General features: G+C 40.2%; 1 protein-coding gene across 10 annotated transcripts in view; it reads left to right on the top strand.

Annotated features, from left to right (window-relative positions):
* The window catches only part of PDLIM5 (PDZ and LIM domain 5), a 134,535-nt gene that overhangs the window by 99,305 nt on the left and 12,421 nt on the right, over positions 1–22,809 (top strand). For all 10 annotated transcript variants that reach the window (XM_052776111.1, XM_052776191.1, XM_052776181.1 and 7 more), the window contains 2 exons: positions 5,573–5,757; positions 18,884–19,058. In XM_052776111.1, the coding sequence (XP_052632071.1) occupies positions 5,573–5,757; positions 18,884–19,058 (360 nt within the window). The remainder of the gene's footprint in view (positions 1–5,572; positions 5,758–18,883; positions 19,059–22,809) is intronic.

Raw genomic sequence — 22,809 nt, 5'->3', positions numbered from 1 at the left:
ATCAGAAAGCCCTTGCAAAAAGGCGTGTGTATTTCCCCTGTTCATGGGGTTTTGTCGTCATTCTCATACCTGGCTTTTTCTGGCCTCCTATATATGTCTTCAGCTAACGTGTATTTTGATACTGGAAAAAATACATCCTGTGATGTCTACAACTTAAACAACATAGCTTAAAACAAGAAACTGAGATTCAAGTTTTCTCTCAGCTGTGCTAATACCTTGCTGTAAAGCTTTGGAGAAGCATCTGTGTAAGAGTTTACTTGGTCTTAAGGCAGACAAATCGTTCTTTTCTTACTTTGAAGTTGCAAAGTTTCTTTAGTAGAAATGTTTCAACAAGTTCATATCAAAAATTTGTTGTTTTTTTTTTTTTTTCCCTTCAGTGCTATATCAAGCACTGCATGTATATTTTAGAAGCCATTTATTCAGGTTTCTGCAGTGTGCTGGATGCCTGCTTGGGGTTAACAGACAACCAACAGGCAGCAATGTGTAATGCAAGGGAAGTCTTACTTTTTTGTTAAACTGTTTTGGTTTTAGAAGCCATGAAGCAGAATCAAGGCTATCATATTCCACTTGGCTGTGCCAGAAACCAAGAAGAGTGATTTGCTCACATGTTTTCTTCCCCCCCCCGTTTTTGTCTTTAAAGATTTAGTGTTCTTAAGGGAAAATAACCTCACAAAATTCCTGGCCATCTGAAGAAAGCATTTACAGACTGTGTCTTAGATACTACATGACCTCTCCTGTCAGCAAGCTTCCTCAGACCACAGGGGATTTGCTCCTGACATGCAGTCATTCTGGACAACAAGTGGGAGTTAAAATATCATTTATAATCCAGAGAACTATTAGGAAAATACTGATGTACCAGACTGAGCTTGGGGCTCAAGTGATGATGTTTACAGATGGATAACCTGGTATCTTGGGCTCGCACGAGGAAAAAGTCCACCAGACCTCTTGAACCTGCTCAGGAAAGTCTGAGAGACTTGGCCTTTGTTACCATTTTAGTGGTGTTAGAAATTACACGATGACAAGCTGTATTTCATTTTCAGTTAGGATCTTAGCTTCTCCTTTGGCTAATAACAACATGATACATAGTTATCTTGTCTCAAGTGTGTGTGAAGAAATTCTAGGCAGCATTATATAGGAGTTTCCATGGAAGGATGGAGGGAGGTTTAGGCATCTATAGTCCCAGGCCATGTGTTTTTCTTCTCTTGGATTTTGGCGGGGGGTGTCAAAACCTCCAAATACATTCAGAAGGATTTTCCAGTGCAAATTTCTTAAAATGCCTCTGAAATGTGTTCAGCCTTGTCTTAGTGCACCTGATTTTGGGAAGGAAGTGGGTGTGGTACCAGATGCAAATATCCTGGAGTGGCCTCTGAAAAACTGGTGCTCATTTCACGTGTAACCTGGACTCGCTTCCTCCCCACCAGGTTCCTTGCCCACTGCCCCTCTGTAGCATCCAAGAAGCTCTCAGTACCGTGTTCAGCGGTGGGACAGTCATCTGGCAAAAGTCTTTTTCTCCCTGTCCTCCCACCAAAAACCAGAATGTAATACAGCGTTTGGTATTTGGGGAGGAAGATGAGGAGGAATAGCAGAGGAATTATTACTTGCTTTTTAGTCTGTTTTGCCTGTTTCCACCGTGCTTTTGTGGATCAGGAGGGGGTAAGTCTGAGGAGCCTGTTGTGAGCTCTGGATAAAGTTTGCACTGGCACTGGAGCCCTGTATGTGTGTCCCCAGGTCTCAGACTGGCCCCCCAGAAAGTTCTTTCTTTTCCATACATGTCCTTACTCTGATAGAATAGGGCTCCGCTGTGCCGGAGTTGTTCTCCGTGGAAATTCAGGAGAGTATGTCATATACGAGCTAGCATATGTCAAAGATAGAGAGGTGTCTTCGGCTTTCTTCTTTACTGGATGTTTTTCTTGGACTGTTTTTGCAATCTGTTTCCCTTGCAACACACTTCCAAGATTATTTTGATTAATCTTCCCATAACTTATTAATTAAACACATTATGGGTTTTCAGGACACGAGACTTGGAGTCAGTCAGGCTGACGTTCCACTGTTCTTTCATTCTCGCAGTGTTGAAACCCCTTGCCCAAAGCTTGACAGCAGAGCATTCACATCTTGCAAGCAACATCATCTTTCTTAAAATGGATGTGACTCTTGTTTGCATTAGTTTTCATCATGGTAAACTTTCTTTTTTGCTGTAAGTACTCATCAGGTGGAGGAGGAATGATTTAAGAGTTATGAAACAGAGTTAAAAGGTTAAAGCTCGAGTTAGAAGGAGGCTTGTCATTAATAACAGTACAAGTGTTTTGACATCAAAATGTGCTTGACCTGAACCTGACCTACAAGTGTCATCTGGGAAGCCTGAGAAAGCTACTTATATGGAACTTGGTAAATACGTAAGGTTTGTCATTCCTCCTTTAGTTTTCTAGTGATGACACTGAAAAGTAGATGGGAGCTCTCTTCCATAACCGATGCATTTTCTTGAATTTCTGTATATACTTTTGTCTCTTCAAACTGTGTATTTTCTAGGTAATGAATCTTGCATTGTCATTGTACAATATCCTAGTGAGTTACAAAATACTAGTAGGACTAATTGTGGGTATTGTACAGCCACTTTGTAGAAGTTAAGTGTGCTTCTGAAAAGATACATAGCTATATTTATAAAGATGGTTAAAAATAATAGGAGTTTGAGGTTTCTCAGTGTAGAAGACCATAAAGTAAAATGTTGAGGAATTAATTTTGAAGCATGAATTTGAAGAAGTTTAGCATTTAAAAGGTTGAATGTCTCCAGGGTGCAGCACTTCTTTGAAAGTGAGACAAAGATGGATCTGTCTTTCTACAGAGAATGCTACACACGCACTCCCAGGCAACTGTGTGATTAGAGGCTGTAATTCAGGAAAACCGGTGTGTGCACTATTTCCTGCAGCCCACCATAGGTGGGCAATATCACACTGGAGAGACTTGCCGAGCTGCAGTAGTAGCCTGCCTGTTAAATTAACAGGCTGTAGTGCTGGCTTGAGTTTATTCAACTCTGGCTTGAAAGAACCAGGCACAAAGTACAAAGGGTGTCCAAGATCTCTCAGAAGTTTTGCCCTGAGGCCAACACGATCCCCTCTGTCAGTGATGGCTTCAAGCTTTTCCCTTGGGAAGCTTCTCTCCAGGATAGGCTCCTGGCATATAAACCACAAGAGGTGATAAAAAAAGAAATCACAGGTGGTTTTATAGCTGGGCTTATCATTGTCTTTTAGTTTGGGGTCATTAGGATTCACTGGATTTCTAAATGAAAGCCTAAGTGTCTCCAATAATCTGTTGCTTCAGGAACTAGCGTGCCATGATATTCACAAGTCTCAGAATTAAACCATGAAAATGTCAATGGTGGAGGTACCAATCAGCATTACAACTAGCCTTGTGGGCATGCATCAGTGTCTACTTCCTTGCCTATATCTACAATAAGGCTGCAGTTTGTCAGCAGCACACCTCAGCCATTTCTACATTTTTCTATCCTTCTTCTGCCTGAAGGATACCCTTTTTGCTTGTCTTGCATCCATTTTTGCTTGTTAAGTAGCCTCTTCTGTGTAAAGACAGTTGCTGACTCAGTAGGATTTTCTTATTTATGATTTATATGTTCCAGACAAAGGCAGTAAAGAGGTTCTAGACATGAAGAGTGATTTGACAAATGGTGATGAGTCTTTTGGATGGAGGAGGAGGAAACTTTCTGGGTTCAGGACCAACAGTGTTTTGAGGAATTCTTAAAGTTGTAATGGTGCTCTGGCCTCGAGCGGATTTGATGGGCTACATGTCAAATGTACTCAACAGTACAGAAGGATGTTTCTGTGACACTGAAGTTGCAGTCATGCACTTTTTTCATAGTGGAAGCCAATCCTAAACTACCTTGTCATCTTCAACCACTGAGCTGCTATTTCATGTCAAAAGATGTCTTCCTATCCTTTTTCTTTCAGTCTGCAGCAGTGCTTTTATGCAATATATGTCCACTGCCTCAAAATCTGTTGTTAAAGAGACTTGTATCCTAAGTCTAATGTGTACCTTAAATGCCTCCATTTGTGCTATACAAATGTCTTTAAATATCTTTTAACATTTGAACGTAACAGAATGCAAGGTCTCACTCTGTGCTTCACTGGGCTTGTGCCTGCTGCGTATAGCAAATCCATCAGAGTGTCAGTTCGGCACAGCTACTGCTGTTATCAAAAGCCTACAAATGCAATAGCTGTTACTCATTAAACTGAACATTCAGATATATTCTCTAAACTGGGAATCATTTTTTATCCCTTACCCAGGAAAAGATTCTAAATACATCAATTATTAACCGTGTAAATCTAGAGACAAAAAAATCAAGGTTATGAACTTGCGTTTTAGCCTCATGGTATGTTCAAGTTCTTGCATGTCGCATGGGCAAGGCAAGCTTGTGCATGTGCAATACTTGTAAAGTAAAAATAGCTCAAGGATTTTTACTTTACGAACTTGGCACAATTTATAATTCTGTGAATGACCCCGGTGAAATATGCACGATGCACATGTGCTGTAAATTTGTTTTTCTTCAATAGAGGAAAGAATACAAGGCTTCTAACGTGTTAACTGATGGGTTTCCAGACTGCACAAAATATGTATTTGGAATTGTTTTGGCTGTATTTCGCAACGTTGTTGAGTTCATTTCCTGTTTTTGTGATCCTCTTAGTTTGCAAATGACCTTCATTAGCAATTACTCCTCTACTTTGAAGGTTATTAATGAAAATATTTGTTTTCAGTTTCCCAAAGGCAAATATCCATTATATGAATACCGTTACACTGCATAAAAAATTTGTTATGTTAACTTTCTTATTTTCGAACAGCCTCTGGAAATGAGAAATGAGAAATGAAAAATTTTCTTGCTGGCAATGTAATTACTGACTACTTACACTCTACATGAATTGTGATTAAGTGCAGTTTTCATCACGTGTGTTTTTAAATAGCTAAAAGAGTTCTGCTAACCCTTAAAATATAGAAGCAGCTGTAAACTGGTCTGAAGAGGCAATATAAAATATTGCACATGTTGTTAATGAATAAAGAAACTTATAGCTCTTTTAAAATACTTAATCATTTGGGGCAGCCATGGCCCATAGAAGAAAATTGCATTTAATTCAGTCACTTTTAGATTGATGACTTTTATTAAGATCTACAAGTATAATCTGACTATATGAGTATTTGCCTACTCTCCAAGGAAAAAAAAAAAAGTATTGAAAAAGTCTGGGAGGTTACCAAATTTACTGTAAGGGTTCTGCTTTAGTCTGTATCATGCCAACACTTAATTATTTTAGGTGGAAATTGTGAAGTGATTTAGTTGTCTGTATTGACTTTTGGCAGAAATTACTCAAGTGTCCAGTTCTTAAAAAAACCGCTTGAAAATATAACTTTCACAGCCTTGCCCTGGAGTGATCACTGCAGCATCGGTGATGATAGAATAGTGGGTGCCGCTCTGTTGCACCAAGGTGCAGGAATGTCACTCCACATCTCCATTTCACAAATTCTCTTGTTCTAGCAAGAAATGCATTTTATTTTTTCCTCCCTCATTTCTGAACAGTGATTCCCTGGAGGCTACCCAGCCTGCTGCTTTTACGGCCACCTTGGCGAGGAGCGTGCCCACCCGCCAAGAAGACGTGGATGCGAGACCTGCTCCCGCCAGCACCACATCTGCTGCAGCCCTCAAGCCAACGGGACCCCTGGGTGCTGCCAAGTACTCGGGCTGGCAGCCTGCAAACCAAGCAGGTAACTTTCAGTGAGGCTTTTTCTTGGTCGCTTAAAGACCTTTGGGTAGCTCAGGAATACATACTTCAACGTGAGTGTAAAAACAGCAGCCTTCAAATGGCTATTTGTGTGTTTTGAGTACAGGCCAGCGTGTTTAGAAAAGAGGAGAAGAAAAACATATCTAGCAGTTTTAGTAAACCAGTAGCCCTTTGTAAATAGCCTCACAGATGTAATTGGTTTCACAAACAAGCAAAATTAGGTGTCTCTGACCTCTATTAAAAGCATATATACCAATCAAATGTATAAATGCACCTCACAGTTTCAACTTGGTGGTTCCCATGTGACTGTAAATTCAACAAAGGGGTGGGAATATTAACAGACGTGTTTTCCAAGTGATCTTTTCTGAAGTAGGTGTTAATTTAAAAGAAAAAAAAAAAAAGGCTAAAACATTAGAGTGGTTATGTATTTGACATTTATAGGTTTTATTGGAGCAGGGTGCCAGAGTATTGCATAGGTTTGTGATATGGAGATTTGTTTAAAGGTGGGTTCTTGCAAGGACAATTTACATACCTACATTCAAAGGTAGTAGCTTAGTGATTCTCTTACCCTTTAAACCTGCACCAAAATGTCTTATGTCTGGAAAGCATGCCATTACCTTTATGAATGCTCCTATGCTACAACGATATCTGTATTAAGACATGCAACATGTGTAACTGTGTACCTATATTTTCATAATATTACATGCAGTAATTTGGGGTAATCTTTTAATGTAACTTGTTTCTTAAACTGAATCAGTCTTTGGTGCTGAACTAAACTTGAGTAGTAATTTCAAAGGACCTGGGAAATCTGTATTACTAATTAAGCTTTAACTGAAGATTTTTCTTGTAAGAATGAGATGAATATTTTTGATTCTCTTTCTGACAGGATCCAAGATGCTAAGTAGCTTTTTTTTTTTTTTTTTTAGTTCTACTGTTAAGGGTTTTCCCTCTTTAAATGTATATCCAGTCCAGAAAAGGCCCTGGCGTAAAAATAAAGATAAAACATTTGGTGTTAATGCTGTGTGTTTTATAATGGCTTTGGCACATCTGGCTAAATTACTGTTGTGCCTGGTAATAAGTATATTTTTGTTTGGGATGTGCAGTTCTGCTAGCAAACCTCAAGATGGCAATACACAGTCATTTCTACACTTCCCTGTCAAATATTGAGTATATTCTTAAGGAATAAGGTAAAGACTTACTTAAATTTAGATCAGTTTAATTCTAGCATTGTTTTACTTCTTTGAGTTAGCTATCATTAGAGGGGGAAAAAAACCCCAACTCTTTTTAAAGTTACATTTTTGGTAGCATGTGTACTGCAGGCAAATGTTTGTGGGAATATCATAATACTGCATTTTTGTAAGTGACTGATTGTGCTCCATGTTTGACGTAACTCTCTTTCTGTCTCACCAAGTGATAAATTTATTTCACTTGCCCAGAAACCACCTGTCAGCTTGGGGTTTTGATAGTACCACACCCATTTTCAGTATGTTTGTAGGTGTTTCACTGCTAAATCCTACTAGCATGCTTTAGTATTAATACAAGTCTGATGTTTGAAATGGACTTTTTTTTTTTTTTTTAAATGATGGACACATGAAGGAGAAAGATTTAGAGGGATGAATTAAATTACAGTTCCATACTTCTCTGAAAATCTGTGCCCATTCTCTTGAATAATGTGAAAATCTCCCCCCCCTTTTTTTTTTTTTTTCCACATTAGAGGTACCAAGTAGGTAGGTGAGGGGGAAAGCCAGCCAGAGAATTTTTGGTTGTTATATTCCAGAATAGCTTAACAAAATGTTATGAAATTCATAGTGATAAAGAAGCTGGTGGAAGGCAGTGGTCATGAGGATTCCAGCTCTGTGCTGCCTTGCTGTAGGGTCCTGAGATGCACTGCTTAACTTCCAAAGAAGCAAAGTCATTACCTCCTCCAAAAATACTGGGGGTGGGGAGGGGGTGGGGGGGGTGGCGGCAGGGCAGAAATAAAAACTGTAGGGGAAAGAGGCGTTGAAAACTCGAAGTTTCCTAAAATGGGAAAGTGCAGGGAGGAAAACACCGCAGTGTAAATGGCAGCTGCCTGGGAATTAACAAGGGCAGGAGAAGGTATGATGTCCCAGGTGCTGGAGGAGCTTTGGTTAGCATTTGCATCTGAGGAGTCATGCGCTGCCATGGGAAGCTGGTCTGCACTTGTCCCCACTACATGGAGATGCTTGCTGAAATGGTGAGGAAAAATGGACTATTTGGAGATGTCAGAATGCTCTTGGGTTTTGTTCATCTTCTACATTATCTGACTTCATCAGTCTGAAGGCGTCTTCATCTTACAGCAGAGTCTGCAAATGAGTGAAGAAGTAACGTACCTAGCACAACTGCTAGCCCAATTTCTGAGTTGAAAGGAAGTGTTTCGTGATTTAGTTGAAATTCCAACAGTTGCCAAGGTGCCGGAGGACTGTCCAGAGGTTATCTGACAGGTTTCACTGCAGGTCTGCCCTGTAAACCTGCCCTAGGCTCTCCTCTGGTTTTATGTGCCATGCATTGCCCATGTCATTCAAGTTGGTAATGCAAAACTAGCAGATGGGAGAGACCTAAGCATGGTTACAGGAGAAACAGGATCAGCATTTTTTTTCTCAGGCCTATATTCTACACAAATAAAAATATCCAAGGTTTTGCTGTACCTGAGCTTACTCAGTAAGGCTGAAACCAGCAGTCTGACAGGTAAAACTGTTTCAATACTTGAGTCTTTTGATAAAATTAGCCACATGCTGAAGAAGAAGAAAGACTGTAACTGTTTCAGTGCATGTTTGGAGTTCAGTCGTTAATTGTGCTGTTTGTTTGCAGTCTGTGAGCATAAAGTTTTCTTTAAAGTAAAATTGCCAGTGCTTCACAGGCCAAACAAAATTTGGCTTCGTGGGTCGTAGGCCTGACAGAATTTTAAACAAACAAACCCCCCTTGATTTCATAGTTGAAGTCTAGCTTAGGAAATAATTAGAAGGAAGACATAATCTTATGTAAATGTGTATATCAGTATGCTATTAATAGCAGAAACTTATTTGGAGTATAGTTTTGTAGCTCTAATAGCACTCACCCTTCTAATAAACATTGTATATAATACTAAGTTGTTTCCATAGCAAAGCAGGCATGTCGCAGGATTTTGTTTGAGTCTGGGGCAGCTGTAATCTGCTGTTTGATGGTGTGGCATGGATATTACCAGTGATTTTATTTATTAAGATGTCTGACTACACAGATCAGTCATTTGGTCAGGCAGCATCTTTTTGTTTATTAGCTGGAATCTCTTTCTTGGATAGGCCACCAGGGAATACCCTTATTTTTTTTTTTTTTATTAAAAGTTACATGGTTTCTTTTTTTGGTTTCAGTTTAGGGTTCGGGTTTTTTTCTTTTCCTTTTTTTTTTTTCCCTTTTTTTTTTCTTTTGACATTGTGCAGAGATGCCTAAAGGTGTCAGAAGGTTTTTGTTGGAACTGAGTTATGAACTCTATTGATCTCTATTTCATGACCTGGCAAGAAAAAGGTGTGAAGGAAAAAGATAGTCTAAAATGAATGGCGGGGATAGCGAACCTGGAGATGCTTCAGGCACTGGGTTTCTCTGCACAGCAGTCAATCGTGTTCCAAGTGATCTCACAGTCATAGCACTCTTGGAGCTGAACTATGCCCATGTGCTGTTGGGGGGCACTCATGGGGTGCCCACAAGTGCTACTAGGCTAGTCACCCACTGTGAAGGTAACAGAGGTTTTATTCCCCTTTGGAATAAAATCCCGATATTGAAGGATTCCTCAGTGGTTTGGTAGAGGAAATGAAGGATGGCTGCCTCATGCTTTCTTTTAAGGCATGGGTAAGAAGCTGGATAAGCAGGATAAAAGCCTGGCTTGTCAAACAAATAAAAGAAGTCTGATCTTTGGGACATGGGTGCACAAGGAGTTGAAGATGGAGGGCAGGTGGGGCATGCACACAGTACAGCCGTAGCATCTGCCTGGACAGTGGTTTCCAAATTATGCATTTGCTATCAGCCTCTCTTGCCTGTTTTGTTGATTTTTTTCAATTGTTGAAATAAGCCAAATTGTGGCTGTTACTGTGTGTTAAGTGTACAGGCTAGAATTTATAATAGTTCTCACTTAATTTCTGTTGAGCTATGATGTTCTGTTCACCCACCAGAGGGAAAAGCTTTTTGCAAGATTATATTCAATTTCAAAAAAAATTACTCAGAACATCCTAGCTACATCTCAGTGAGTTATTCTACTATTTGATAGCTAACTGTTACCCTATTCTTACGTAGCATCGCTCACCCCCAAGGAACCCCAAAGCATTTTCCAGGCCCAGTACTGTGTGGAAGCACACGATGCACGCACAGGAATAGCTTTCACCCACCACCACCATGCAGTCACTTCTTGGGTGAAACGTAACAGCTGCTTGTCAGCACACTGTAACACTCCACGGCACCTTGAAAGGAAGCGAATAGCACCGTGGCAAATTGAAACTGCTGGGACAATTTAAGAAAGTATAATTACCCAGTAAATGCAGTTACACAAACTGGAGTTTGGCCAGGAGACGAACTGTTCTCGTGGAAAGCGCAGCAGATCTGTGATGGTCACAAGCAGTCAGGACTTCCAACGTTACGTTTCTCACGCAAAATTGCCTCCTTTTTCCCAGCATCTTCAAAACACTGCTGTTGGAGGGCAAGCTGCTAGTGCAGTGGGGACCGGAGAGGCTTAGTGCCAGGCACGGTGCTGCCAGCACCGTGTCCTGCCTTCCCGTGCAGGAGCTGGGCAGGCAGCATCCTGCTTCACTCATGGGGGTCTCGCAGGGGTCCCGTGGTAGGCTGGTACAGCTGGCAGCCAGAAAAGCTGGTTTGCTGCTTAGAGAGGAGGGTTTCGTTGCAATCGATGACCTTCGTTCCTCCTGGGCTTGTCAGCTGAGTACAAGGACAGGATGGGGTAGGTTTGCGATAGGAGTGTCCAAAGCTTGCAGTTTTAAGTGACCAGTTACCTACATGTGCCAATTTCCTTATTCCCAGGGTCTCTCTCAGCCTGATACCACTGGGATACATAATCCCCTTCCAGTAGAGCTGCTTGGGAATGTCAGCATATTCTGCAATACCCACAACTGTCAGTTGCCTAATCCCGAGCCAGCACATGTGTTAAGCACATGCTCCCTTCAGCAGAGGGAACGCACTTGGAAGAGAACTGTAAGCATAGAAAATTGCTCCCCAGGCAACTTTGTTTGAAAAATTCTGCTATTTCCTTACAGTTTTCATGTGTTTGGTAGGCTTGCATTTACCATCTCTGGAGTTATCCTTAGTGTGCTGTCTTGTGCTTTTTTTTTCCTATTTCCTATTCCCTCGATAATATTAGAACTTTAAAAGCAGAAGAAAATACAAGCCTGCTCCTAGGTGTGATTTGACATCCTGTCCTGCACATACTGACAGTTTGGGTCTTTGTCTCCTTCTTTGTGACTTATTCTGTAGAGGTTTGCTAAGAAATATGGGGTAAAAATCCAGACCATATCAGACTGGGGAGTTTGGCCACGAGGTCAAACAGTATGAAGCTGGGGAGAGGGAGGGAGACACCAAGACTTATTGTGCTGTTGCAAAATGCAAAATGAAAAAGTAAGGCTTTGCTCCAGATCCACAAAGGGGTGGACTGTGGCACTTTCTGTCCTTGTCCTGTTGTTTTTCTGTATTTCATTTGTAATCACCCCAGCCCCCATCTCAGTTCTGTTGACCTTACAGGCCACGCTTACTGGGTAAGTTAAGTTGATGCCCCATTGGCTTTGGGAATATTTTTGCATGGAAAAGGCAACCAATCTATTGTGTCAGCATCACCTTGTTCATAAAGTTCTGCAATGTTGTTTTTAGGGCCATCTCATCCCAATTTGTTTCCTTTGTAGAACAGGAAGTTAAAGGCAGGGGTATTTTAGGAGTTCAAGGACCTACGTGCCCATTGAGGGCCATGATCTGAACTTTGGGAAGAAACTGGAGTAACGCTACAAGTTGTTAAGGCAAATCCTTATATTGTTGGTAAGGCCTCTACTAGAAACAGTCCCAAAACATAAACAGTTCCAGTATTTTTCACTAAAAAGGGTTGTTAAAGATTGCTCCTCCACGATGCAGTCACCATTCATAAAAACAGAAAGCCTTGTCCATAAAAGTGATATGATTGACAGGTCAAAACACAAAAGCTTCCTGATCCTGGTGTATGGACTGTTATTCTTATTAATTTTTCATCTAATCTAAATTATTATATTGTCATGTGACAGCAAACCACAAGAATTTATTCTTACAAGTTAAGTAATGTGAAGTCACTTAGCCAAGCAAACCCCATTGTGAAACAAGAGTAATTTATAAATGTCAACCTTAATTTGATGGTAGTATGAAATTGTAACTCCGGCGGACATGGTGAAAAAAATGAATAAGTTTCTAAAACTTGAATGTTTTTATTTAAGAAGGGGCAGATCATAGTAATGATGCAGAAATGTACCACCTACTTGTTGGAGGCAGAATGACCTGCTGTACCTCACTACAGGATCTGCTGAACAGAAACTCAACTTTCTGTTACAAATACGACCTTTGACAATTTTCCTGTGCTTTGGTATTGCTAAATTCATGTGCTATTGCACCAAGCTGTGTGCTTAAACTAATTGCATATGTAAATCAGATAGATGCATGCTTCTTTCTCTAGTCATTTAAACAGAGGTGAAGAGATTATTTGTCTCTGTGATTATTTCACACCCATTGAGTGGGAATATTCACTGACTTTCAAAATTAGATGCTCCTTGTCTTTGTTTTGTTAAAAAGCAACTAGCCTGTTGTCACAGACTGACTGACCAGATCAGTTCCCCTTCATTTGCTAGCACCGACTCAGAGCAGTGATGTGTCCTGTTCAGATGTACAGGTGTAGGACATCCAAGAATTATGCCTAATATTTGTTCAACAAATGAAAAGTCAATGTTTCTCTGGTAAATGCATTCTTATCGCTATTGAACATTAAACATCAGCTCCATAAAACTGGCAGATAATCTGCGTGTGAGTGAGACTGGGCAGTCATGCTCTCCACAGGCATAGTCAAGCTGTCGAGGTCAGAACAGGAGCTAAAAGCAAGGGAGGCAAATGTTATCTGTAGAAAGCTACCGAATGGGTTTCTAAACTGTCACTCTAGAGAAATGAAACACTATCATCCAGGTCTTCATTTTCACTTTCTCCTCCAGGCATGTTTTCGTTAAAAGCGACGCCAGTTGTGCCAAATTTGTGATGGTGTGTGATGTAACAAATCACAAGGAGACAGGCTAAGTAAGCCAAAACCACCATACTCATTTTAATTAAGATGCTTTACAGCTAATTTAGCCAGAGCCTTTCCGGTTGAAAGGCTGGTGGCTAGCGCAGGAACTAGCCCCTCGAGTTGCAGGGGTTGTTGAAATTGGGCTGGGGTGGCACCTGTTGTGATTTTCCACAGGGCGCATACCAGCCTTTGCCGGCATTTAAAGACATGATAATGGTTTAATCCTTCCTGTTCCGCCTTTAATCAGTGGTGGGGGTTTAGCTCTGACTGCACTTCCAAGACTCCATAGGAAACAAAAGGAGAACTGCTGAACACAGGGGTTTGGTGGGTTGTTTGTTTGTTGTTGTGGGGGGTTTTTTTTTGTGGTTTTTCGTTTTTTTTCCTCCCCTTTTGCTTGTCCTGTAGCTTTCTTCATTGAACTTGTGTGATTTCACGCGGGCCTGGGAGTGGATGGGGTGTTATATACGGCTAATGTAACGAGCTGACAGCCGAGCTTTTCAGGCACGTTGCTTCATCCGGCCATCTGTTTGGTTTGGAGGGAAGGAACAGGAAGATTTCTTATTGTACAGATATATTAAGAAAAGTCAGAAAAATTGGACGTATGCAGCTTTATATTTTCCATTTATAATACAGTAGTTTGATAGCAGCGTATAAATCACTGAGCTAGAACACTTTAAAATGAAGTTCTGGCACTCCCACTGCTTAAAGTAGCATTGTTATTTATAGATATTACATGAAGTCTGATGTTATGTTTAAGTGAGCGTTAAACAGTTCAGGCTGTTGTATTGTTGCTACGCACCGGAGAACCTCTGTCAAAGTGACTTTGGCACCGCCGAGTATCCGCCTTTCTCCCTTTGTCTTCCAAACCTTTCGCTAGTGTTTGCAGTTATCCATGTGCTCAGTGATGGAACAGCCTATTGTTAGACTAACAAGGGCAAAGTCACACTGGGATTTTTGAAAAAGAAAAAAAGCCAGTTCTTTACCTTGCCTAAAACTTTGTTAAATATTAAACTAGCCATACCAAGGAGTTTAGTGAAAGCAAACACTGAGGGTAAACCTAATAAAGTAGAAAGTTAATAGTCAGGTACAGAGTGTTTTCTGGTTTAGCAAAGCCAGCTATGACAATACACAAGTGCAAATCAACAGCGCTTTAGAGGGTTTAATTAAAGAGAGCGAAGGTGAAGTGAAGCCTGCAAAACTCCAAAATTTGGCCACTGAGACCTTTTCATGACTTGTGGAGAACCCAAACCTCTCTGGTACTCAGGGTAAAATAGCTCCTGATGGGGTGTGTAATTCTTATAAATTATTTCTTTTATTTATTTATTGTATTTACTTATTATAATTTATAATTCTTCAAAGCATCCACAAAAGTTGCTTCACTCTGTCCCATTTCAAGCAACAAAGGTGGCGCCCAGAAAATATGTGGTGAGATTGTGTCGTGAGGAAGCTGGAGACGTTTCCTTTCCCATCCCCACACGGTCGTCGTTTGCAATTAAAAATGTGCATGCACCTCCCCAGCACTCTTGGAGAACAGAGCTGCTGATGGGATCCAAAATCATATATGTAAAATGTAAAAAGCAAAGTATAAAGCACAAACCACAGGAGCGCTCAGAATGATTGCCAAGAGTTGAGATGCCTTTGCTTAGATTGAGTGTAATAATTTGTACCCACCTTGTTATTACTGGTGTGCCCTGGTGAAAGCTTCTCATTGCAAGAAAAAACACCTGCATAAGTTTTCCAGGCCTGATGTTTTTCTTTAAATCATGTGGTTGTGTTTCAGTCTGAAGGGTTTCCAATTGAACAGGGAAGAGAAAGGAGAAGAGGAGAATGCGTGAACTCTGAGAGTGTCCCCTTCCTCTCTGCTTGCAGAAAAAACATCTAAAAACGTCTTGTCCAGTACAGGAGTGTTAAACTTGCTGTTTAAGTAGAAGGGACAGTTGGGAAACATCAATGTTCATTCTAAACAAGAAAACAGACCTAATATTTGAAATTCTGTAGCTACAAGAGGTGGAATATTGTTGGAAAAAAATACCGAGAATTCATACAGATTTTAAGTAGGGAACTAACAGTGTTTGGTTTGGGTTTTTTTTTTGTGGTTTTGTTTGTTTGTTTGTTTGTTTGTTTGTTTAAATAAAAAACTGAACCAAAGAAACAAAAATGCCACCACCACCAAAAAAAATGCTCTGTGGGTTGCAGTGGACGTAATGAACCTTTGGTAAAATTACTGGAGTGTTAAAGGCATGTTTGTGGCCTATGGAAAGACACAAGTGGGCAATAAAAGCTGTCCTCCCGCTGGTGTTCAGATGGGAATGAGGAAGATAAGACTGAGGCAAATCAAGCGGTAAGAAAGGGAGAATGATCTATGGTGGAAAAAAAATCTAGCAGAACAACTGCAGAAGGTTTACAAGGAAATCAGTATAATAAATGTGGTGAAATGGCTATTACTATACTTTACTGGTGTATTTTCTTTAACAAGAGTATGGATCTAAAGGCAGTAGAAGCAGACTGACTCCTTTTTTTTTTAGGATGAAAAATCTGAACTGAAAGTAACTTGAGTCCACTTCAGAACAGGAATAGAGGGGAATAATGCTGTGCAAGACTAACAAAGTCTTAAAGTGAATACCAGCAAAGAGAAAAATACCCCTTGAGAGAATGCTGTGGGGACAAACTGTAAGCATGGGCAGGGAGCTTCCTGGCTTTACAGTGGCCTCAAGAGATGGAAGAAGAGAGCATTTAATAAAATGCTTTAAGGTCTTGCTTTTGAAGGATTTTTGAGCACAAGGCAACCTTTTCTGTCTCAGTTCTTAGCTGCTTATGGCATCTGCAGTGATCAATTAGATATTGTTCCCATCATAGTAGACCAAATAGTGACATAAATTTACAAATGACAGTCGAAAAGCCTTTTAGAACTTAGTTTTTGTGCAGTATCCAAAAATGTTCTGGCAAATATAGAAGTATCTGAAGGCTTAGGGCTTATTTGTTATTCCCATTATTCTGTTTGCATTGTGGCTGTGATCCCATGGGAGTCCTGCGTCTGCTGAAGGTCTGGGCGTTGAACTTGAGTTCACCGATTTCAGTGGAAGTGGAGTGGGTCCATTTGCCTTCACTGGTCCTCAATGCTAAATGCCCAGCTTGTTTTTGTTTAGGCCACAGCTCTTGCTTGACACAGTACTAGTTTGTGTGGTTTATATTACGGTTTGCTTAAAAGAGAGTTTTTGTTTTAACATAGGGCCATTAGCAGACTGAAGTTATTTCCCAAACGGATGGACTATCTCCTTCTCTTCTTTTTTAGTGATTTGAATAACTCGGAAGTGACTGATCTGTATATCAACTCTGTAGAGAAAGTTTATGTAGACAAATTCTACTCCTCACCAGTAGTAACTTTAGAGTTGGGTAGTGTTCAGAAAAGCATCATTCATAAGAACAGTATTAATGAAAGCTGTAATGAGACCAAAGAAAAGGAAATAATTGTGATGTTTGTAATTTTTTTTTTCCCTTTTAATCAAGCAGGACTTTTTAAAACTCTGCAGTGCAAACAAGAGCTAGCTGATGTGTCTGAATGGGCTTTGGGATTCAGCAGAGAACTCAAACAGAAATTAGCGATATACTAGAAGCTGCACTGCAATTTGATTTATGGCAAAAGCGGTCTTCAAACAGATTTGGTTTTAGTGTGTATTTTTGTCTTCTCATGAAATGGGACCTGAAAATTAGACAGCCATGTGTGGTGACAGAGGAGGAAAGTGCTATTAATCAAAACCACTTTTGTTCATGTCTTCAAAGACTTACTGCCCCTTTTTCCATTTTTATCTGTTCCTATGTTTTCAGTTTAGCAAGCATTTATAACCTAAAATGAACTACAGTGGCCGAGTGACTTGTTCAAGATCAAGTGCTTCTACTCCTAAATACTTTCTACTCAGGAATGCTGAATGTTTCTAGAATCAAGATGTCATTTTTTCAAGATATTGCAAATTAATTAATTATACATTCAATATAATCAATAGTCTTGTATTTAAAAAAACCAACCACAACAAAATCACAACAACCCCCCCCGGTGAACTGGTATACTTTTTGCTACTCCAGATACTGAAAAGGATCCAAAAATATGTCAGTCTTGAAATAACCTGATTTGAGAGAATTTGATTTGAGAAAACCAGTTAGACAAAAAAAAGGTGTATGACTATATTGCTTCTTCATACAGAGAAAGAGTAAGCAAAAGTAGGTATTGAGCCCATATCAGTGGATTTAATACCAGTCATAATTATAGTACAAAAGTATTGGTGTTAAAAAGGATTTCTCTTCCAGCTGTGTTTCCTTAGCCTACAAATACACAAGTAGTGGGGGGTTTTGTTAACTAAAGTTCACTGGATTGTTTTGATTAAATTGTGTAGTGTGTGGCTATCTTACTTCTGTAAATAGCAAGGGATTGGCATTTCTGTTGAATTTTCTGTGTATTCATTGTTGTTTAAATTTATCTTCTCTGTGAATTAGTATGCTACTTCCATTTGAGCAGGGAATGCAATGTTTTACCTGAAAGGTATTTGCAGCTTTTCTGTAGGGCCGAGGCTGATCAGCATTACATTAAGGCAGATAATGATAAACAATTTTTCATCTTTTCCCTGGAAGATGATATGAAAGATGAGAGAGGAAGACTAGCACAAAGATTAATAGTTCCACAAACTAGTCTTTTTGCAAAGCTACGTACTGATGCCCTGACCTTGTGTTGGAGAGCTGCATCATTGCAACAGAAGCATCATCCTGCGCTGTCCGATGTCTGTCATTACTTGGTTGTTTCTCTCTGAGTTTTCACTCAGATCTTAATTTCGCTTTCTGATTTACAAGATTTAGTATGGCTGCACTAAGGCAAGGACACTGAGTAAACACTCATGGTTTCTCTTGCCCGTGGTTACAAACAAAAGGCTATGGAAACGTGGGGGTTTTTTAGCGTACTTGAAAAAGAAAAAGAATTCTCCACTTGACAGGAATAACTGCTCCCATAAACTCATGTTGCTGTAGCTTGTACGTTACCAAGGTGCATATATCAATAGAGGAGAAAGAAAAGCAGAGGACTGTTTGTTTCTTCATTACCCTTGGTAACAGTATCATCTGTGCCTTTCGTTTTTGTAAATGCATTTTTCGTACACCGTAAAAGCTTATGTCTATTCTACAACTCTAAAAACCTGAGCACAAATGGTGTGTGGATGGATACATTTCTGAAAACATCAGGTTTTTATTTGTGTCATAACTTTTATAAAGAGGATGCGAATGTGGACTTTGGAGTGCTTCAGATTGGCAGTATCTAGTGATCTAGGCTAGTGTTTAAATTCGATTTAGAAATATGTTTTCCTTATGCAGTACTATATTTTAAGTTCCTGTACATGTTGTATTGAATGTGTGCTCTTGTTTAATCTGTTAGTAATAACATATGATCTATTGCACTCACTGTAAAATGTTTTGAGTAGGTATGTCATATTCTCCTGTCTGTTCATACACTGATATTCTTGGCTTCAGCTTTTGTATCTAAAGCAAAATAATGCCTTCACAGGTTGTATATTCTTTCGCCCAACTTCTTTAGTATGTTAAAATTTGTCCACTACTTCTACAAGTTAGCCAAAACCATTCTGTGTTATTTCACAGACATTTCATAAAGTAGGTAGGACTGACTTGATGGGGGAGGAGGGGAAAATAAGTGCTTTCTAATTTGTTCCTTTAAGTAGGCTGGCATACACTGTACAAAGATGTTAGGTGAATGTTGCTGGTTGCTTGTATTTCAGGATAGTTTACTTGGTACGGAAAGATGGTCTTCTAAATGCTTTTGGCACTCTTTCCCCAGCTCCTGCCAGCGGATGGACATCAAACAGTATTAAACCACCTGGAACAACTGCCCCGAGTGAAAAATTTGCGACAGCACCTCAGCTAAATGAGCAAGACACGTTGGTTCAGAGGGCAGAGCATATTCCAGCAGGAAAGCGTACTCCCATGTGTGCGCACTGTAATCAAGTCATTAGGTTTGTATCTATTCGCTGGGTATACTCTTTGCTGGGTAAAAAACTGTCTGCATGGCGAGGCCCCAAGAGTGGTGGTGAATGGAGTTAAATCCAGTTGGTGGCCGGTCACAAGTGGTGTTCCCCAGGGCTCAGTATTGGGGCCAGTTCTGTTTAATATCTTCATCAATGATCTGAACGAGGGGATCGAGTACTGCACCCTCAGTAAGGTTGCAGACAACACCAAGTTGGGTGGGAGTGGTGATCTGCTGGAGGGCAGAAAGGCTCTCCAGAGGGATCTGGACAGGCTGGATCGATGGGCCGAGGCCAGTTGTATGAGGTTCAACAAGGCTCAGTGCTGGGTCCAACCCCACGCAAGAGTGGCTGGAAAGCTGCCCAGCAGGAAAGGACCTGGGGGTGTTGGTTGACAATACGAGCCGGCAGTGTGCCCAGGTGGCCCAGAAGGCCAATAGCATCCTGGCTTATATCAGAAATAGTGTGGCCAGCAGGACTAGGGAAGGAGTCGTCCCCCTGTACTTGATACTGGTGAGGCCATACCTCGAATACTGCATTCAGTTTTGGGCCCCTCACTACAAGAAAGACATTGAGTTGCTGGAGCGTGTCCAGAGAAGGGCAACAAAGCTGGTGAAGGGTCTAGAGAACAAGTCCTATAAGGAGTGGCTGGGGGAACTGGGGTTGTTTAGCCTGGAGAAAAGGAGGCTGAGGGGAGCCCTTATCTCTCTCTACAACCACCCGAAAGGAGGTTGTAGCAAGGTGGGTGTCAATCTCTTCTCCCAAGTAACAAGTGATAGGATGAGAGGAAATGGCCTCAAGTTGCACCAGGGGAGGTTTACATTGGACATTAGGAAAAATTTCTTCACTGAAAGGGTTGTCAGACATTGGAACAGGCTGCCCAGGGAAGTGGTGGAGTCACCATCCCTGGAGGTATTTAAAAGACGTGTAGATGTGGTGCTTAGGGACATGGTTTAGTGGTGGACTTGGCAGTGCTAAGTTAATGGTTGGACTTCGTGATCTTAAAGGTCTTTTCCAACCTAAACGGTTTTATGATTCTATTCATCCTGCAGGCTCTCTGACAGCAGGGCTTTGTTTTGCTTTTGTGGTTTTTGATTCCTTAGTCACAAGTGTTTTAAGGCTTCATTTCAATAATGCAGAACACTGTTTTCATGCATGGTTTATCTAACAAAACTGAGAGTGAGAGTACTGATGGAGGAAAAACATTGTGAACTGCTAACAGTCACAGCCTTACAACACATTTTACAGAGAACCAGAAAGCTGGGTGGAATAGAGCAAAAATAAAACCAAAGAAAAGCAAGCAAGCTAGTTTTCACTTATACACCCATTCCAATAAAATTGAGATTAGCTAATTGGGAACCAATCAGAGAGTATAGTCTTATAAAGACTAAGTTGTCACAAATGTTGATTTATAAACAAGAATTTCTAATTGACAAGAAGAGAAATAGCAGGCTCCATCCATATAAGAAAAGCAAAGAATAGAGGTTTAACATTGCTAGGACTGGATTAATAGTAATTTCCTGCAGTGGTAGATTTCTTTGGTGGGCTCTCTGGCCTTTGGGTATTATGGTAGCTAGTGTCCTTGACTTGTATGGCACGAGTAGAAAAGATTAAGCGATACAAACATGAGTTTTCCAAATGAGATTAAGTTAAATAAATTCTGATGATCCCCTAAGATATGCTATCGTTAGCCAGAATTTCATATGGAGGAAGAATTGAATCTGGGTTGCATTGTTCAGTCAGTGATTTCTGACTATTAGTCATGATTGTCTCATCCAGGGAACTGTAATAAATTTTCATGTCAATGTGCAAATCGTCCTGATTTTCATCTACCTTGCATTTTATTTCTTCCCTAAAATAGAGATTTCCTGGGATTATTGGAAGAAATGTATTCTTTTAAAATGTTTTCTTCTTGCTTGTTCAGTCATCTGTGGTGTTGAACTATAAGGGCAAAGTAATGCATTGTAGCACTTCAGTTTTTATTCATCCATGTCCCATGTTTTCAGTGAACAAAATAGGAGAGCCTGCACTATGTTTCACCACAGTTAAAGAAAGTGACTTGTTTGATTAGAAAATGAGTTCTGAAAAATGAGGAGCTCTGTGAGCTGTATAAACTTCATTCAGTATAATAGAAAATCAGCCTTTCTACCATGGCTTTTTGCAGCCTCTTGAGCCCTGGCTTGGATTCTGCATCAGAAGATGTAGCTAACTCAATCACTTGATCTCTAGGGGTCAGTTGAGTCCAGCTTGTTTACTTTCATTAGATTTCTGTTCTGATAGTTCACTACCAGTTCAATTAACATTGGGTTAATTTTAGAGGACTCTTTGCTAACTGATCTGTGATGTTTTAGAGACGTTTTTCCTACTTTCACTGTATATGTCAAGGTGATAAAAATACATTATCTGAATCCCCTTGAAGCGACAGAAAAACTTACACAAATTTCCAACACAGGTGCGCATCTTTTCTAATCCAGATTTTTTGCTTTACCGCAAAATGGATGATTAATATCAAAAAGGCTACACACTTTTGGATGAGATTAATCTGATTCGTTGAACAGTTTGACCTGTATAATCATTCTGTCTGTCTTCAGTATTCTGACCTATTTGTTTCCTGGGCTTTGGATTTGTGTCTAGTAACTAATATGCAAGCAACCATGCACTTTCCTTTTTGTTACTACCATTTCAGTTTAAAATTAAAACTGAACATAGCAAATCCACTATATGCTGCATCTTTTATGCAAGAAACTTCAGTGCCTTTTACAGCACCTGTGGTTTAGCAGGGTTCGCTGATGCTCTGTGCTGTGGGGTCTTGCAGCACAGTCCACAGATCACTCCTGAGCAGCCAACCTCTCCTCTCAGCCCTTAAATCACTTGCTGCTACTCCCTACCTTCCCACTTCGATCACCATTAAAAAGAAGATGAGCTGCCGTCCTGTAAGTAGGGGAGTGTATTGGTCCATGGAGCAACCTTTGCTCCTTAGTGGATGCATGAGGAGAAACCGCAGAGCCCTACTTGACAGTACTTAAGCCATTGTCACCTATTGTAAATGACACCTCTTCATGAATAGTAACTGATACCCACATCTAACTTCTTTGTAATTTGCTGGTGGTGTTTAAATCCTTATATTTCTTCATACATTAAATGCCACCTCAATTATTAAAAGCAAGCATTGTTTCATTTGAGGATGAGCTGACGTGCATTAATCAATGCCAAATATGCCTTGTGATTACAGCATACAGTGGATTTGAAAGATTGCAATGGCATTTTGAATTCAAGTTTTAGCATAATTACAGTTCATGGCCTTAGTGGTAGCATTACCTATGAAAAGGTAGGAGGAGGATCAAGTGACATTGCATTGTACATCTGTTTTGAAGCCAAAATGCATTGTGGAGTTGGTTACTTTACACTCAGGCATAGAATAACCACGGGTGGTTGAGGCAAAACCATTTCTTAGAGACATGTTATAACTTTTTAATATATCTTTAATTATTCATACAGTGATTGTCTGAAGATTCCATTTTTTTCCAAAGCTTCATTAAGTAAGCTTTTCTTTCCATGTCTAAAAGAATCAAAGCTGGAGGCAAACTAAATTTCCCATCATCTACTTGCTGAGATGGTCTGACAAATTTCTGACATTTCCTGATGAAGATTTCTGGTTCCCAGGCAATCGTACTGAGTGGTGTAGTGCAGAGTTGGCTCTTCCTTTGAAGTCCAAATGTGTTTTCCCTGGATCTTCATTGAA

Source organism: Harpia harpyja, chromosome 2, assembly GCF_026419915.1.
Source record: "Harpia harpyja isolate bHarHar1 chromosome 2, bHarHar1 primary haplotype, whole genome shotgun sequence".
Taxonomy (NCBI): domain Eukaryota; kingdom Metazoa; phylum Chordata; class Aves; order Accipitriformes; family Accipitridae; genus Harpia; species Harpia harpyja.
Note: the sequence above shows the minus strand (reverse complement) of the source record. Positions and strands in the feature narration are given on the sequence as shown.